Source organism: Hyperolius riggenbachi, chromosome 3 (genome assembly GCF_040937935.1).
Source record: "Hyperolius riggenbachi isolate aHypRig1 chromosome 3, aHypRig1.pri, whole genome shotgun sequence".
NCBI lineage: Eukaryota > Metazoa > Chordata > Amphibia > Anura > Hyperoliidae > Hyperolius > Hyperolius riggenbachi.
In genome coordinates, this window is record NC_090648.1 from 155,515,414 (window position 1) to 155,535,620 (window position 20,207).

General features: G+C 41.2%; 1 protein-coding gene across 4 annotated transcripts in view; it reads right to left on the bottom strand.

Annotated features, from left to right (window-relative positions):
* MCTP2 (multiple C2 and transmembrane domain containing 2) overlaps positions 1-20,207 on the bottom strand; it is a 268,191-nt gene that overhangs the window by 101,263 nt on the left and 146,721 nt on the right. For all 4 annotated transcript variants that reach the window (XM_068275141.1, XM_068275139.1, XM_068275142.1 and 1 more), the window contains exons 9-11: positions 7,435-7,599; positions 5,472-5,602; positions 2,870-3,056 (exon numbers count right to left, since the gene is read on the bottom strand). In XM_068275141.1, the coding sequence (XP_068131242.1) occupies positions 2,870-3,056; positions 5,472-5,602; positions 7,435-7,599 (483 nt within the window). The remainder of the gene's footprint in view (positions 1-2,869; positions 3,057-5,471; positions 5,603-7,434; positions 7,600-20,207) is intronic.

A 20,207-nucleotide genomic window follows, 5' to 3' on the forward strand; every position in this document is an offset into this window, starting at 1 on the left:
CAACATTGTTGCAAAAAGGTGTTACTGGGGGTAACCGTAAAACTGTTCGTGTAGCAGCCTCTCACTGTAGGTTGTTCACTTGTGCAGTATTTCTACCTGAGGGTAGGAGATAACGTGGGTTGCATGTTCATACTTGATTCTTTTAACAATAAATGTACAAGCCATGACATAGCTTTACATACACTGTGCATTGTTAAACTTTTGTTTATATTGAAGGTGAAACTCCGCTCTAAACCTCTATCAGCCGACAGTGCAGGAAAACGGGTAGCTCACACCCAAGAATCCGAACAGTGAAGGTGAGATCCGCACTATGTCGGTTGAATAATGACTTTATTAGATTAGAAACATCTCAATCCAGGACACCACATGCTGACATGTTTCGGACGTGACACCGTCCTTAAAGCCAATGGGTACCGTTTCTAAAAACAAAAAGTCGGATACTCACCTAAGGAGAGGGAAGGCTCGGTCCTAATGAGCCTTCCCTCTCCTCTCCCGGTGCCCTCGGTGCTGCGCTGGCTCCCCCGTTCACGTCCGCCGCCGCAGGGACTTCGGAAGGCTTCGGGAGCACTCGGGCTTCCGAAGACGGGCCGCTCCATACTACGTACGCGCGAGCGCGTCATAGAGGGCGCTCGCGCATGCGTAGTATGGAGCGGCCGCGTCATCGGGAGCCCGAGTGCTCCCGAAAGCTCCCGAAGGCATGCGGAAGTGGCAGTATTTGACCGAACTGGTCGAATACTGCCACGGGGGATCCTGCGCGGGACCGGGCACCAGGAGAGGAGAGTATCCGACTTTTTGTTTTTAGAATCGGTAAACATTCACTTTAATCCTTAATCGTAGCATTTGTTTATATTACCTGTATTGCCCTTTTTTGTCCATATAAGTTGTGCTATACAGTACTAGCATATTAGTGCTCATTGCGCACTACCAAGTAGGATGGGAATAGTAGGTTTGTTTATAGAAATTGTAGAACTTAGAAACTTTAGTACTGTGTAGCATAGTTAGTTATGCTAGGCTGTGTGTGTATGGTTGTAAAGTGGTAGAGTGAAAGAAAATTATTTATAAAGAGTAAGATTACACTCCCCTAAAGGATTATTAGGAACACCATACTAATACTGTGTTTGACCCCCTTTTGCCTTCAGAACTGCCTTAATTCTACGTGGCATTGATTCAACAAGGTGCTGAAAGCATTCTTTAGAAATGTTGGCCCATATTGATAGGACAGCATCTTGAAGTTGATGGGGATTTGTGGGATGCACATCCAGGGCACAAAGCTCCCGTTCCATCACATTCCAAAGATGCTCTTTGGGTTGAGATCTGGTGAGTGTGGGGGCCATTTTAGTACAGTGAACTCACTGTCATGTTCAAGAAACCAATTTGAAATGATTTGAGCTTTGTGCCATCAGAGGATGGGTACATGGCGATCATGAAGGGATGGACATGGTCAGAAACAATGCTCAGGTAGCCCGTGGCATTTAAACAATGCCCAATTGGCACTAAGGGGCCTAAAATGTGTCAAGAAAAACCCCAACACCCTTATACCGCCACCAGCAGCCTGCACAGTGGTAACAAGGCATGATGGTTCCATGTTTTCATTCTGTTTATGCCAAATTCAGACTATCGAGACTCATCAGACCAGGCAACATTTTTCCAGTCTTCAACTGTCCAATTTTGGGGAGCTTGTGCAAATTTTAGCCTCTTTTTCCTATTTGTAGTGGAGTTGAGTGGTACCCGGTGGGGTCTTCTGCTGTTGTAGCCCAACCTCCTCAAGGTTGTGCGTGTTGTGGCTTCACAAATGCTTTGCTGCATGCCTCGGTTGTAACGAGTGGTTATTTCAGTCAAAGTTGCTCTTCTATCAGCTTGAATCAGTCGGCCCATTCTCCTCTGACCTCTAGCATCAACAAGGCATTTTCTCCCACAGGACTGCCGCATACTGGATGTCTTTCCTTTTTCACACCATTCTTTGTAAACTTTAGAAATGGTTGTGCGTGAAAATCCCGGTAACTGAGCAGATTGTGAAATACTCAGGAGGGCCATCTGGCACCAACAACCATGCCACGCTCAAAATTGCTTAAATCACCTTTCTTTCCCATTCGGACATTCAGTTTGGAGTTCAGGAGATTGTCTTGACCAGGAACACAACCCTAAATGCATTGGAGCAACTGTCATGTGATTGGTTGATTAGATAATTGCATTAATGAGAAATTGAACAGGTGTTCCTAATAATCCTTTAGGTGAGTGTATATGTATGAATTAGTAGAAGTAATTGTGGATAGGATGTATGTGTGTGTGTATGAATGAATGAGAGAGAATACATAAAGTATTTCACTTTGTAAAAGTATAGGGGTTGACTTATACACGAGTCACAGGCAACACTGAGCACACTGAGTAATGTGTGTACTAATAGTGACATTCCCATTTGCAGCAATTTACCCTGTAGTAAGTTATACTTTGAGGAAAGGGAATGCCAAGAAAGCACAGGTCTGAAAGTCCTGGCTACAACAATTAACAAGGAAATGGGCATGGGGGAAATATTGGGCTGCATAAAAGGGAGAGAATAATCGCAGCTCTCTGGGGCCTGGTGGGGGTATTGGCTGCACTTAAGGGACAGGAGGGGTTAATGGCTGCAATACTGTATGAAGTCCATCATTAACCCGTCCTGAGCCCCAAGTGGAGCCATTAACTTTGCTGGGTAGACTTATACTTAAGTCAATAAATAATTCCAGCTTAAGAGGGTTGAATATTGGGGTGGAATTATATTCGAGTATAAACTGTACTTTATTTCCAGGCGCTCCCCATTTCTACGGTCATTGTTTTTTTTAACATTGGAACATTTGATATAGCTATTAAGATCAAAATCCTGAATACTTACATATCTTTCACTAATCTGCTCCTTTTCCCCGGGGTCCGCCAGCGGACACACACAGAGGTCAGATATGGAGACTCCTGTGCAGGGTGTAAGGGCGATCATTAGGTGTATGGAGCCATGGTTCTGCTCCAGAGGCACTTCCAGGCGATGGATTTGCTCAATGGGCAATGCAGCGATATCAACTTTACACCTAAATTATGAAAGACATTGTCAGATTTATCATTCACATTGTTAAATAGTACAATGCATCACAATAGATCAAATTCCATAATGTTACTAATGGAGGCTCATAAATTACACTATGCTTTGCTTAGCAAAATGATAAACTTCCTAGAATGTGCAAGCTATGACATAAAGAGACAACTGGGTGATCTATGGCTGGTCTGGAGCACTAGCAAGCTTTTACTAAATGCCATTTTGTTCTTCAGGCTGAAGAGATGAGAACAGTGCTTGAAACTTTCCAGAAAACAGTCTGGGTATTCTCCTTCAAAATGTTTCCTCAGCTCACAAAGGCAACACTTGAGGGACAAATAGCTATGCATTTATTGCACTCATTTATATACGAAGAGATACCTTTCTCCAGCATCTAAAAGAAAAAAATGACACTTCCACATAATTTCCTTCCGGCTGTTGTGTCAATCCTCTGTTCTTTCTACTTTCCAAGTTATTAGCCCATTATGACTATGTATACCCGGAATTTAATGTTCTTACACTATGCATACCTGGTGTTTCATGTTCTGACAATAGTCAGAATTATTTAGCATTGTACAGAATATATACTGTGGTCTTGTCCCTTTTACTGCCCCTCAGAGATGTGTGTCCATCACAGTCTAGGGCAGTGATGGCTAACCTTGGAACTCCAGCTGTGACACAACTACAAATCCCATCATGCCTCTGCCTCCTCGAGTTATGCTTAGAGCTGTCAAGAGTATTGCAATGCCTCATGGGACTTGTAGTTCCACCACAGCTGGAGTGCCACGGTTAGCCATCACTGGTCTAGGGCCATTCACTTTTTTTTGGGTGGAACTTCTCTGTATGTTCTTATTATAGGTGTTACTTCTGGAAATTGGATTTATTTACCAGCTTTAATTTTGGGTTTAGCGTGAAATGGCATGCTTTGAACAAGTTATGTAACCAAGAAACTGAATGCAAATGTAATTTTATTGAATTTCAGGCACATTTACAGAACTTGGAACATTTGCACCAGATGCCTAGGAGCAACACACAAGTTCCCCGAAGCACCTTCTCAGATTCCGAATATACAACATGCCTGTGAAAAACGGTATGGGGCCTCTGAAGTTAGTTACTTCACAGACTCCTAATGGTTTTTAGGAATGACCGGCATTGCTGGCTGACCAGAGCATGACCTGTGGAGGTCAAACATTAAGCTGTGTAGTCCTCTGGCCATATCACAGGCCATACTTGTGACTCTTTACATAGAGCACCATTGTTCTTATGTAACATAGGAGCACAGTTTCTGCTATTGTGGTTGAAAGCTGATTAACTCTAGCATGTTGTATATGTGTAATGGCTACACATGGGCAAGGATGGAATAAAAAGTATGAATAAATGGTACGGGGGGGGGGCAGCAGAAACATACATCTGCTTTAAGTGAATGGGCTGGAGGCACTGACATATTTACTCCTTCAGTTTAAAGCAGCAGGGACAGCCATACTATCACAGGAAAAAAACACATTTATACATAGATAAATACTTGTTCTACTTACAAAGCATAAGTTTTGTACTGTCCACATTTTGATTTCAATTAATTTTATATGGTAAATAAAGAGAAAACTTGTTCCAGGAATTTTCCATCTTTACTACCTCTGACTAAAGGCAATCTTGATGTCATTTTCTCCTTCACTCTTTTTTTCGCCTAGAAACTGAACTGAACAGATTACATTTTAACTACTTCTGCAGAAGGATGAGGTGTATTTCCCTTCGCAGCCTCGTGTCACACTCAACTGCACTTAGCCAATCAGTGAGGAGAAGGAAGAAGGAACAAAGAAGGAGAGAAAACAAGCTTCCTTCTCCTGGCAATGTACCAAATAGAGCCAGGCTGACTGAGTTAAGAAACATTTATGATTATATTGGAATGCTTGCAATGCAAGGTCAGGTTGTAGACTGCATAATAAACAGAAAGGAATTTGAGGTTATGGCTGACAATCCTGCTTTAAAACCGCTTATTGGTTATTACAGCAAAAGTTTTATAAGCTTCTTTTTAGTTGCACCCATATCAGCTACAGTAAGTAAATATGTTCTGCACACAGAAGCCATTTACTAATTAGGCATTTTCTTATACCATTTAACATGTTTAAAGCACTTGTATTACCTTATATGAAGGCGTGAGTAGACAAGTGATCATGACTTCATATTTGTACCAATTACGAAACATGGAACAGAAGGATTTTTTGCCAAATATAACCTATTAAGCATATTAAAGTTTCAGCACAGAAATTGAGGGGCTAATGTAGGCAAAACATTCAACTTTGCTGTAATCTGAATAACAGCTCCCCAGTGTGCCATTCAGATTGCCTTATGTGCAATGAAACAAATTCTGTTTTAACCTTGCTACAATTTTGTACAAAAGACAAAATACACTTACATGCCCAGCAGATCCTCATGTTTGCGGCTATCTTTCCCCCACACTTCAATCTCCAACACTCCCAACCTATCAGAGAAGTAGTGAAAATCAAAGCGCTCCCTCCACTGAGGATTTGACGTTTTACACAGTGCCTAAAAAACAAGCATCAATGACATATGAGACTGGATAACTACTATAACACACATCATCATGTGAACAGATCCATATAATCAATACAGGATGTTATCAGCATTTCAGTTGCATCAGAAGTTCCAGAGTTGGCATTCCTAATTGCAGTCTAATCTGAATTATTATTATTATTATTATAAATTGCATTTATAAATGGTTAAACAAAGCACTTTCTCCTGCTATTCAGCTTCAAATCTGCATCCAAGCTGGAGATAACAGTATCTTTTTTTACTTGTTAAACACAAATGTATCAACACTGGAATGTAAACAAACACTCTGAGAAACAGTCTCTGCTTCAGGCACACACAGTGTTCAGAATAGCTCATTAGAAGATTTTAATATATAATAAAAGCAGTTATAATAGAAAAATAATAAAATGCAATGTCAGCTTTCAGGCAGGGAACACACGACTTTCAGTTTTCCGCGCGCGTTTTTCTGCATACTTTTTCTGCACACCAAGTGTGTTTCCATGCAGGAAAACGCGCACGTTTTTTAACAGCAGCTGATGTAAATGATAGAGGAAACTGCCAAAATGTGCAGAATCATGATGCAGAATGTCAGTTTTTTTTCTGCATGCGAACACCACAGTAAGTGTGCACTAGCACATTGATTAACATGAGTTCTCAGTTTTTCTGTGCAGAAAACGCGCACGAAAACAGTCAAATGTGTTCCCTGCCTCAGGGTTAGAAAAACGACACTTTGTAAACTTGTAATTTGTAAACAGACAATATTACGTGTGCACAAAAACAAATATAACTGTATGAGTAATAAAAAGTAGGAAAACACATTTTTATCGAATGTTATGTCAGAGTTTCAGACCACTTTAAGAAGTGCTGCACAATAGATAAATGGGTTAATGTACAAGTTAGAACATACAAGGAGCTCACAACAAAACAACAGTAGTTCAGCGTCTTTGGTCAAAATAGGGACTGTTCTAGCGACAGACAACTAGGGATGGTCAGTGAGATGCAAATAATTCAGAGTTGATCCAGGATTATGCAAATTCTGTATGAAAATATAAGTTACTTGAAATGGACCAATCAAATTAAACCTTGTAGGGACTTGACTGGTCCATTTTCAAGCAGCATAAATTTGCTTTCAAAATTTGCATAATTCGGAATTATTTGCATCTCATTGACTATCCCTATACACCACCCACTTGATAAATTAGGTAAATTTGAAATAATTATATACGAAACATTCCATATTTACCTGATTACAAATATCTGTTTTTTTAAGACTTCTTAACCCTTTCGGTACCAGTACTTTCTGGCCATTTAAAGACCAGAGATCGTTGGTACCAAAAAACATTGAATCGCCGCTACCGCCGTTCACGTTGCATCTCCGTCTCCTCAGCCTACCCGCTCTGCCATCTGTCGCTCTGCCATCTGTATGACGGCAGAGCTCTCAGGAGCAATTTTCTTTGGCTCCTGCGTCTGTGATCAATGTGAGCCAATGAGATTTTCTTACATTGATGACAGGGTCACATTGAGTACAGGATCAGGAGCCAATGAAATTATACCGACAGCCGGGCCTGTGAGCAGCAGCGGGGAGATAGCGACACTATTGCCGTGAGTGGAGATAGTGTGCAGCGGCGGTGAGTGAAATCTATGCCCTAGCAGGAATAACAGCCTCCAAACAGGGCATAGATTTCACTTACTGCCATCCGAAAGCAGTTAATGTAGATAAATGAAAGAAAGAAATCAAAGTGACTACACATTCCCATTAACTGCAGCTTTTAACACAAAATCTAGGTTTGCACATAATTCAGCACAGTATTTGTCATAAGACATACCTTGCTTCTGTACTTCTGATCTCCCAGCCTGAATCTTACAAAACAATCAAAGGTGCCTCCATCAGGAAGATGAATCCCTTCCAGCAAAGTGATGGTGACCGTTCCATTCCAAAGCTGGCTCTTCCTCAGGGACTCCGATAACTGCAGGGACTGCATGGAGGTTGCCTGATGAGAAACAATGATTACCAAGTGTTACTGGATCCAGTATGCAAAGTCACACAGCTGCTGGGGATGTTTAACCTCCATCCAACACTGAACTTATGCTCAAACTAGTGCAGAATAGCAGAATTATATGGTGTTCGGGATATACACGCATCTGAACTGGCTTCACATGTCACAACAAAAGTGCAAAAAGAAAAGGGCTCAGCAATATATATGCAACTAATTTCAAAGCTGCTGCGCTGCCTATTACTGATCAGTTCCCTGAAAGTGCAAAACCAAATCACTCAAATTTGACATAAATATCACCATAAATGTCACACAAAGTCCACTGAGTGTGCTGTGGTTCCTCCTGTAAACAGTCAAAATCCTTCTGGTGCTATGCACTCCACTGCGTGCTCCTCCAGAGACCTAAAAATAACATCTCCACATAGTGTGATACTGTATAGCCATTCAATAGTCATCAATACTCCACGGTGCGGGTGCGGGTGAAAAAAACCGTGTTCACACGTGATCCCCACTGCCCTAGAGATCAAAAAGGCTCACCAGATGTAAACCACCGTGATTCAGGTGGCAATCTCGCATTCAATAATATGTATCACTCAGAACATCAGTGATCACATCCAGTTCCAATGTAAAAAACTCCTTTAATAAAAGCATAAAACAGATTCATCGCGCAGCATGTCAATCCAAACTGAATACACACTGCGCTTCTCGTGCACTTGGGTAACTTACAGACTCCCTTTAGGGATAGGGTAGCGAATCATAGCGGCAAGTCTCTCCAGCCTCAGATACGTCTCCAATGGCCTCCCTGCGGCGTCCCGCTGTTCAGGCTCCCAAGACTCCAGACTTCCGCACTGCAACCCACGTGACCTACGTCAGGCGTAGTACGTCTGCGGGGGACCATTAGCCCCGGGTAAGTTCAACTCTTTTTCCCCTGCCCCCCCCCCCCCCCCTACAGTACTCCTTTAAAGGCAGATGCAGAGCTTCCACCTCTGACCTACACAGCGGATAAGCGTATATACGAAAAAGGTGCCGGGTAATTTGGGCAACTGCTAGCAGGAAATCAGTTCTGGCTCGCTCACCCCCCCCCCCCCCAATGTATTGTCACAGGCTGCCCTTTTTGAACCAAGAGGGTCACAAGACACTGGTCCAAATTTTGTACCGACAGACTGTCACATTACTACATTAATGCTCTGGTAATATTATAATATTAGCCTCTTAAACACACCAATTCACAATCTTATTTTTCTAAAAATTATTAAAATTTTCATGTTTTGCATATAAAATTGATTAGAAAAAAAATATCCCAAACTACAAACTGAAAAAAAGAAATAAAAAAAATCTATTAAATGGATGATGGATGGCTGACAGCTTTTAAACAAGGTTCACACTTTAAAATTTGCATGTGAACTGCAAATACATACATCTAAGGAAAGCTATTGGAGAGTCACAATTCTATTAATATTGATAAAATTATCTTCATGTTTTTGCAAGCAAAAAACAAACTTACACCTTGCAGCATTAATTTGCACATTGCATGCAACGGCCCACTGACTCAATAGCTGCAGTAAAAAAAAAGCGCACAAAAATTTGCATAAAAATGCAAATAATAATGTAAAAAACGCATACTAAAACATTCCGTTTCTTTGCAATGATAAGTATGAATTACTGCTCTTTCCTTGTACCACTAAACTTCCAGGCATACACCCTGGCCAGGAGAGTCTGTTTCCCTTATTCATTCCACCTTTTCTCTCCTAGGTGGTATTTTCACATCTTATCCATAAAATACCCGGTACTTATCTGTTAGCCGGGCGCATCCGGCAGGTGGCGCTAATTACTATTCCCCCTCCAGGCCGACATGGATAGTAGGGAAAGATGTAACTCTGGTGGAGTTTTGTCGCAACCTGCCGGATGCGCCCGGCTAACGGATAAGTACCAAATACCCTTTAGGGCACCAGCAAGCAAGAAAATACTCAATAGTTTTGACTGCACTTTTCACAAACTTTTTGGTACTTTTTCATTTGCAGAGTGCTGAAAAGTTACAGAACATGAAAAATTACCTCCTAGGAGAAAACTTGGAGGAAAAGGTAAATTGAATAAGGGCCTGTTTTCCTGTGTTTGCATGGGTTTCCTCTCACACCTCAAAAGCATGCTGGCACCCCCAAAATTGGACCTAAAATATATTTATATGAAATGGCTCCTTAAAGGGGAACTGAAGAGAGAGGTATATGGAGGCTGCCATGTTTATTTCCTTTTAAGCAATACCAGTTGCCTGGCAGCCCTGCTGCTCCTCTGCCTCTAATACTATTAGCCATAGCCCCTGAACAAGCATGCAGCAGATCTGGTGTTTCAGACTTTAAAGTCAGATCTGACAAGACTAGCTGCATGCTTGTTTCTGGTGTTATGCAGATACTACTGCAGAGAAATAGACCAGCAGGACTGCCAGGCAACTGGTATTGATTAAAAGGAAATACATATGGCAGCCTCCGTATACCTCTTACTTCAGTTCCCCTTTAAGGTACAGTTAGTGAGGTGCATTGGCAAAGACATTTTGTAAAGTGCAACCGAAAATGTGTATAAATGAGAAATAATCATCATATCCGTAGAGCTCATTTTATTCTTATTGTATGTGTAAAGCAACATTAGTTAGTTAAAGTAAAGCAGCATTTGTTATGTTGCAAACAGTACAGCGATTGTTTCACTACAGAAAGGCCATTTAAGCAAACTTGAACTAAACTTTCCTTCACTCCATCTCATCTTTGCATTGTTCTACACACCTAAATAGCATTGTTCTACTAATGTACATTGTTTTCTCCCCTAGTTGGCCAGGGTTCACACTTGAGGGGATCAAACGCAGTTTTATGACATGTAGATGTGATAGCTCATGTTAATCAATGGGTTAAATGCAGTTTTGACATGCAGAGGAAAAAAAACCCAAAAACACGTACTCCCTGCAGTATAAGTTCGCACAGTGTGCAATTCCTATTGCCAACTGCACAACATAACACATTTTCTGCAAAACACTGCAGGTGTTTGCTGTGGCCGTATGTATGAACACTCCCTTACAGCTTCTGTCTCCTAAAGTGTACCCGAGGTGACATGTGACATGATGAGAGAAACGTGTATGCACAGTGCAAAACATTAATGACCAGACTGTTTTACTGGTTTTATTTTTCTGCCTGAAAGAGTTAATTTCTAGGCATGGAAGTGACAGCTTTTGTCTTGTTGGTACTTTGTCAGGAATAAAGTAACCATCACTAACAAGCAAATAATAGCCATAAAAGTTTTCCTGGCAGATTAAAACTTCTGAGAGGGAGGGGGAGATAGAATAAGGTCAATAGTGCATGTATTTTTGTATTCAGGGACACTTAATAGGCTGCCACTCCGCAGAGACAACAAAACATTAATTCTACTTTGTAAATGTTTAAATATAAAATAAAACCAAGGAATATCTTTAAAAAAAAGTCATTTTTAGGAGTAGGAGGATAAATACAATTGTTTATCTCAGTTTATTTTCACCTCGGGTTCACTTTAAAGAAGACTAGTCATTGCCTTGACCATCTCACCCCAACTTCATCAAACCCATCCCCCACTCAAATTAAACAATGGATGTTAAAGAGTCAAATGTGCCAAATGAATAAAGGAACGCCGATAGTCCCTCCAGATTGAATTTTAATCCAATCATAAAAATCTATTTCAAGCTAGGCAGATAAGTCACGAGCCAAAGTAAATTATTAATAAAAGTGATTTTACTCATTTTATTTTTTGCCAAACTACACAGGATCCTCGCACTCAAATAAATAAAGTCCTAAACCGATAAACTACTATTTCCAAGAAAACTTAGGAAAGCCAGAGAGCATGCCATTGCTGAGCAAGCTCTCCATTTTGTGTAAATTCCCTGTAATATGATTGGAAGCATGGACCAGCACGGATCAAAGATGTGTCCTACAGTCTGGCAGCTGCAGCGAAATGGCAGCTCGACTATGAAATATGTCCTAAAATAATTCTGCGGCTTGGTATGTCCTAATTTCAGGCCGAATGTTTATCTTGGAAGCGCTTCTATCTAAGTTGTCCATAAAGCAGCCCCACTTAGCTGTGCGAGCCTTGTGAAAATGGAATCCAATGCTGGCTATTAAAAGGGGACTGGAGATTACTTCCATATGGCAGAACAGCATGGGAGTGGAGGGCTCGGGTCTACAGCAGGCTGTACTTGGCTGAGCTCGGCATCTATCCATGGACACTCATTGCATTACAGCAGAACATCTGGATTACTGCTTGTAATGTCCCTGGGAAACATCCACTTCCCATCAAAGGCTTTATCTTTCTCTGTCGTACTTTGAACATTTCAGCATTTAACGCAGTCATGTTTGAAGTGATGCTCTCCATGTTATTTTTCTCCCCCTTGTCTGCTGCTTTCTTTCATTTTTCTCAGAACACACCAATATCTGACCTATTTCGCAGACATAATACAATGGCAGCTCTAACATAACCCTTTCACTGCTCGCAGGGCAATTTATACTGCTGCAGTATTTTTATTTATTTTTTGTATATTTAAAACATGGGATTTTACATGCAGCAAGATGCTGAGATCCACAGTAACTAATGAAAATATTTCTTAAGGTGGTCACTAACGATCCAATTTCTAGCGAAAAATCATTCAAGCGATCAGATAACTCTGATCGGAAGAAGAATCGTTCACTACGCCATCAATGAACCAATCTTTGCTTCCTATCTATCACAACCAACAAAATTTTGGTCAGACGAAAATTCAATCGGACGATTGTTTTTATAATCGTTCATAATAGATTGTGCAAATCAACCGATTATTTACAACCAATCCAATCAGAATTTCTGATCGGTCAAACGATTTTTTGCTAGACATTTGACCATTAGTGGCCACCTTTAGTCCTCTCCAGTAGTAATGCAACATGCAGAGGCATGCTGGGAACTAGACACCCTGGCAGCTGCCCAGCTAGAGCTACAGCCAACAAGCAATGCCGGGGGGAAAAAAAACACTCCAGCTCAGTTTTTCCCAAACCCTTCCTTAAGTGCTCCCAGCAGTACGTGTATTGAAGGTAACATCACACAGGTACAGATGGGGTAATTAGTGACTTACAAATTTGTATTCACTACCTACTGTATATGGGGAATCACAAAGAGGGACTTGGGCCTCGTTCACATTGTCAAACTATGCGATCAAAACACAATGCGCGCAATCGTGCGCCATCTGTGTCATCATTGTGCATTGCGCTGCTGATCCCATTCACTACAGTTACAGTGCTTTTTGCCGAAAAATGTGTGCAGCAGTGCAATAGCACAACGCATGTAGTCTGATTAGACAGTGCAGTCTATGTACTTCTGATGTTCTTGCTGATCGCAGCACATAGATGATGCACACAGCAAAGTTTATAGTGTGAACGAGACCTAAAAGAGAAACTTTACTGTATGCAACTTAAATATTCATTTATAAATTCTTCGGGCAATGTTAACCCATTGAAAAATCTTTCCTCGCCCCAATTTACTTTCTTAAATTTTCCAGAGATGCCAAAATCTTTACTGCTGGCAAGGTGAGCAAGTGTGTCTGGCCAAAACTTTACCCAAACATAAAAAGATCAACCTCTCTCGCAATCTATATAACCCTTGTGGACTTCTAACAAAGCAGGGAGTGAGCCTGCGAAACAGCTGTCAGGCCAATCACATTGTACACTCTTGTGGGCCTCTGCTGAAGATGGTGATACCACGATACGGCTGTCAGACCAATCACTTTGTACATACTCTTGTGGGCCTCTGATGAAGATGGTTATACCGCAATACGGCTGTCAAGCTAATCACTTTGAACCCTCACCTGGATGTGATGCTGTAATTCCTGGTATTAATAAATGCCATGTATTGGATTTGTGCCTTGCTTTTCTGCTCCTTTGCATTCTATTGGATACTTATTTGGAGGGCAATCCAAATATAACTTTCTAGTGACTATATGATATTGAAATACTTAGTGCCAGCCTATTTCTCACATTGGTGACAAAATGGCTATATTTATCCAGGGTAGGGTTCTCTCCAGGCTCTTTTAGCTGGGTGCTGCACCCAGCTAACTTTGGTGAGCACCCAGCTGTCATCGGCTTGCCTCTTCACCCTTCTCCTATGCTGTATGCAGAGTTGCACCAGCTCTGTATTCCCCCACCGGGCAACCTTTTTTTGCCACTGACCCAGCTGAAGAAAAATTCTGCGGAGAACACTGCAGGGCAAGAGGTAAAGTTTTCTTCTGGTGGTTAGTTTAAAGGGTGGGAGATCAGACAGCACAAGGTGCAGGAACTTTATGATTTTAGCCTAGTCTAAAGCTACGTACACACATGCGACAACGATCGTTCGTTGTCAACGACGAACAAACTTTTAACCACTTCACCACTGAGGGGTTTTACCCCCTGAGCACCAGAGCAATTTTCACCTTTCAGCGCTCCTTCCATTCATTCGTCTATAACTTTATCATTACTTATCGCAATGAAATGAACTATATCTTGTTTTTTCCGCCACCAATTAGGCTTTCTTTAGGTGGGACATTATGCCAAGAATTATTTTATTCTAAATGTGTTTTAATGGGAAAATAGGAAAAATGTGGGAAAAAAATTAATTATTTTTCAGTTTTCGGCCATTATAGTTTTTAAATAATGCATGCTACTGTAATTAAAACCCATGAAATTTATTTGCCCTTTTGTCCCGGTTATAAAACCGTTTAAATTATGTCCCTATCACAATGTTTGGCGCCAATATTTTATTTAGAAATAAAGGTGCATTTTTTTCAGTTTTGCGTCCATCCCTAATTACAAGCCCATAGTTTATAAAGTAACAGTGTTACACCCTCTTGACATAAATATTTAAAAAGTTCAGTCCCTAATGTAACTATTTATGTATTTTTTGTAATTGTAAATTTTTGAATTTTTTTTTAATTACAAAAAAAAAAGGGGGAGTGTGGGAGGTAATGAGTTAATTTTTTTGTGTAACACTAATTTATTTCTATGTAAAAAATGCTTAGGGTGTAGTTTTACTATTTGGCCATGATGGCAACAGTAACTTTTTGTGTATTGCAACCTGCGAGCCTCCTTCCGGACGATCGCAGGAAGTAGTAGGAGGCTGTGAGTGTTTGTTTTTTCTCACAATGATCGCGCTGCCCATCGGAGAGCAGCGGATCATTGTGGGGCTTAGATCAACGAACGGGAATGGATTTTCCCGTTCATTGATCTCCAGGCGAGCGGGCGGCGGCGTGTTTACTAGCGGCGGGCGACGTGTTTACGAGCGGGAGCGCGTGCAGCGGCAGGAGCGCGGAAAGTACGGATTTCTCCGTCTCTGGGGGTTAAAGGATGGAAAAAGGGACGGAGAAATTCGTACGGGCGGGGGTAAAGTGGTGAATTGATGAAAGAACGACCTAAGTAAAGTTAGTTTTAAAAGGTGTGTAACGATCTGATCGTTAGAAGAAACGTTACATCAAGTAAAAGTAACTATTGCGCCTGCGCATAAAAATGAAAAGTTTCATGGAGAAATAGTGAAATGCACATGTCAAGCCTAGTACGAACGACCGTTTCCAACGATGTTCTACTTTTGCAAACAATCGTCGTTGGGAAAAATCCGCCAAGCTAGATCATTCGTTTTGAACGATCTAGCTCGTCCGTCGTCAGACTTCATGGTCGTTGGCTGCTGTTTTTCAAACGATCGTCGTTTGAAAGGATCGGGGAACGATCGTTTCAAACGACTATAGTCGCATGTGTGTACGCACCTTTAAGCGACTTTGGTTGTATAAATGGGTACTTGTAGGTAATACGCAAATTAGAAGGCAGAACACCTGCCTTTTCCTGCTCATCAATATCAGTACAGCCCTGGAACCAGCATCTTTTAAAAAGGATGTCAGGATTGAGCATCTCCATAATTCTTTCATGAAAGGTGTAGATTACAAAGCCAGTAATTATCCATTGTGGGTGGCGTGACCAATAAAAGTATTACATACAAAACCAGCACAGTGATACACAGATAAGTAAAGAACAGATAAGCGGATTGGTTTTTCTTGTAAAGGTGTTATAGCACTAAGATCTGTTGTCCATTAGGCTTGAACTTATAACAGAGCTTTATGCCTTTGATGTCCATTCCCATAAGAGCTGGCTTCTTTTTTTCCCCTTTAGCTGCCACTGATGCATGAGAGACCTGTACAGCATATAATTTCTCTTGCTGCGTTTCCTCAGTCTCTCATCTCTCCCGTGAAACCAGTATTCCCCACGCTCACATTTTTTCCGCTCTTGCCTCAGTGCTGTTTTCCTAACTGCTCGTACTCCTCTACAGCCCAGGGTTTCCTAACTAAAGATGGTTATTGATGTACTGCTGTTTTAGTGCAGCAGCAGAATCAATAAACTAGAGCATACAACTGTTTGTCAGGTTTTCTAAAGCATTATGGGAAATTCCTTACTGAGTTAAATTGCCATACATTCAAACGCTGTAAAAACTGCTCGGCAGGGAGAAGCTGTGTAGCTTGTTCTACCATAGATTAGGCTTTGCTACCCTCTGCTGGTCATTTTGTAATAATACAACAACATAGAGAAAAATGAGTCTTATAACAGCATGAAACAAAGTCAAAATAGAATGCAAAGATATATTGAGTGATCTTTCTACCCTGTACAAATCATAAGATGCATAGAAAGAAAAAAAAAGCAGCCCTGTGAAAATGTTTAGAAACTCTCATTCAAATTATATGATATCTGAACACAGAGTAGGGACACCAAGAGCCACATATAGGGCTTGATTCACAAAGCGGTGCTAACCTACTTAGCACGTCTAAAGTCTTTAGACGTGCTAACCAGGGTGCTAAGTAGGTTAGCACTGGATTTCTCAATCAGATCGCCCGCTAACTTTGCAAAGTCCTATGCGCGCTAAGTCCCATGGGCTTTAATGGGCACTTCGCGCGGAGCGCTCTGTGCAGTGCGCGCATAAAGTTTTGCACGCGAAAAGCTCGTTTAGACGTGCTAAGGGGGTTTTCACAGGCGTGCTAACAGTTAGCACCGCTTTGTGAATCGAGCCCATAGTGTAGTATGTACTGGTAGTTTAAATGAAGTATGATAGAGTAATACGTTATACTCACAAAGCAGGGTTACCTCAAAGGCAACCACTGTATAGGCAGGTGGGGAGATTAGACCTGATCTCACTCAGTATTAAGAATTCGCATTCCGTAGATGAGGAAAAAAGGGGGCAACACCCCTCCAACAGGGAGGGACTTAATATAGCGTAGTATGGATACAGAGGCGCCAAAAGGATAAAAGAATCTAAAACGTTTAAATTAATTAATTTATTAATACTTGAAGCGGGTAGAGCCTGCGAGATGCATTAAGGCGCGCGGCGGTACCCATTCATTTTCCTCAGCCTCTGTTATGTAAGTCTTTATTTTGTTTCTTATCTACTAATTGCACGTTCCCTCTGGTGGTATTTTGTTCAACTGAGACCAGGGTCTCTTCCTCTTCTCTTTACTCTTGATTCCCAACCCTGTTTGTTGTTTAGTATTATATACCCCTATAGGAGGACTGTGTTAGTTATATTATATCCATTTGTACTGTTTATATATGGTTAATTGAACTTTATGAGTTCTCCTTTTGCACCTTATCTGAGTGTAGTGCAATATTTATTTATTATTACTTTTTAGGTGTTTTTGACACACTTATAACTCTCCAGTATCACTGGTGGGCATTGATGCTCTGCTTTTCGCAGGATTTATTGTAACACTGAGACTTAATATTATTATTACTATTTTTTGTTCAATTGATTAGAATATTATCTTGAGGTTGGCATATTACTCTTTTATGTACCGCTGCAATCACCTGTGTGTGATTTTTAATTGATTTTATATAATTGTTTACTGTTTACCAATAAAGTTTATACCGTTTTCCTATTAATTTTTGGAGTGGTTTGGTGCTGCTATTAGTGGGTACTTTTTCTTGTTTGGCTGCTCTAAAAAGTTTAAAACATGAGGAGGCAGTGGTGGACTTACCTCCTCCAAGCAGACACAAAATTTGCCAATGTATTTGTCAAATACAACAAGTTTATTTACATACTCCGGGGGACAATGCAACACGGATAGCAGGTTTGAGCCTGCCTTATCAGGCAATAACAGCAAATCAATAACATATGTGGTCAGCAGAAGAGCCAGGCACCTCTGTCTGCAGCCAGGGATGTGTTAGTACAAAAATCATCCGACTCCTCAGTTTATAAAACCATTAAATCCGACTCCAGGTATCCAAAATAGCTCAGACTCAGACTTCACTGCCCAGGCCAGAAAACAAGCATGCACACACACACATACACACCTAGTCTACTGCTAACCTCGCTCTTTGCTCAGTCTGTTCAATCCCAACTTCACCCTACAGTGCCTAAAGCTAATCTTAAAGTGGATCCGAGCCCCGAACTTTTATACATTGTATAATTGTGTTCCTTTCCTATTGTTTATAGGGCATTCCTCAAGCCAAATACTTTTTTGTTATGGTTTTAATACTCTAATTCCCTATAAACTAAATAAACCACGCCCACAGGTTTTCAGATTGCCTTGGCAGTAGCAAGGGCTCATGGGAGCTCAGTCTGAGCAGGAGGAGGGTGAGGTGTTACTAGCCATTGATTTCAGAGGCAGAGGCAGAGGGGAGGAGGAGAGGGGATTAAGCTGATGGCTCAAGATACAGATAAGCCTGCCTCTGTGTAAGGTTTACAAACATGGCTGCTGTCATTGTATCACAGGAATAAATAATCATATTCTATTAAAACTGTTTGCAGCTAGATTTGCTGTGTAAACCATCTAAACTTTAGATAAGATATATAGACAAGTTACTTGTTATAGTTAGTTTTTCATCTCGGATCCGCTTTAGCTTGCTTCACTATAGCCCTAATTTTAATCCAATGCTTAAAAACTGAATTTATTTCCTTGTTCCTGGTGACCAACTTTAGTCTAGAAAATTGACCCCAACCTTTTGAAAACATGTCTGCTATTCTGTCTCTTACTCAATCATTAACCTGATTTTAACCCACTAACTCCTAACTGATGATCCTAACCCTAACATGCCCAGAGTCATCATTTTTGCCAAAACAAATGAAAGCATCAGACCAGAATGGTACGGCTTTCCTACATAGGGGCCCCTTGCAACCAGATAAAAATAAATATAACAAGAAAGGCATTTTAAACTGCATCTCCATGGCCAAAAATAAATGTTTCTTCCTGTGTTCCCTCTTTTTGGATAAGGTCACAGGAATGGACATCTAAACTCACCTAAGTGTTCTCTGTTCCCTAAACCTGTTCCCAAACCTATCCTGCCCAGGCCTCATCAATTTTGTGACTTTCCTCTTCAGAGCTCAGAGGTGGGTTAATCAGTAACCAGGAGATCCAGAGAACACAGAAGATCCACAGAACATGTAGTGCTGGTGAGATCTGAAAACCTCAACAATTCTGTTTACTCGGCGTCACCTGTGCTTTATAAATCGCCAGTACACATATTAGGTACATACACAAACTGTTCACCGCCAAAATAATCATTCAGGCTACATTCACAGTGGGACATTGCAGAGCTGCGTTATAAAGCTTACCGCACTGCAATGATAATCCTATGGAACGTTCACAGTGCGATGTTAGCGTCACATTGTAACATTTAGTGTTATGGTACTGTACCTACTGTATGCGACGGTAACGCAGTGTTAATGTGCGTTACCACTTTTTTTTGTGTTGCGTTGTAATTCTGCGTTGTGAATTTAACATCGCATCACAACGCAACTTCCCACTGTGAATAAGTCCTCATGGTCATTCCAACCCAAAGTCTGATTTTGTTCAGGAATTACTCATCTTCACCCATCAAAATACAGGCAATGAGCAACTGGCTTGTAGTGGAATTTCTCAGCTGATTGCTTTGTCCCTGGGTGGGAAGCCGCCTGCATCGCATACCTATGATTTGGCCGCAGGGAGATTTGGGTGCAGGGTAAAGCTGATAAACATCTCACCCTGCTCCTGCACAAGTCCCGGCGGGGTTAATTACTGTTCCGCCTTCCAGGCCTCCATGGATGGTGGGGAAAGATGTAATTCAGCTTCCAGCTATTGCTGGTGGCTGGATTACAGTGTTTTATAATTTGAGCGCCCAAGTTAACGCAGTGAGCGCAGCTATAGCTGTAAATTCCTATGGTGGCATCGGCTGCGCCCAAATCTCCTGCCCTGTTTTGACAGTGCTAGTCCTGCATCTCCTTTCCCCTCCCCTGGGGCAGTATAGACTGCAGGCGGACTGCTATTGAAAACCCTCAGAATGATGGCTAAAGTCTAAAAGCTGGGGCTTGAGTTATGAACAGAGCTTTGTAAACAGTTGTGCTTTACTGGCGAGGGTTCAGTACACCCTCAGATTTAGTTTAGCAGAGTTGTGCTTAGTTTTAAATGAGAATATGACATGGTGATTTTATGAAACAGAAATTATATTTGGATCACTATTTCCTCAATCTCTATAATGTTTCATGTATTTTGGCTAGGAGTGGAGGGAGCTGAGGCAGACAGAAATTAGGACATAGTCCATACGCTTTAGGAAAAGTACGTGTTTGCTAGTTTTATCATGTCATTGTAGCGG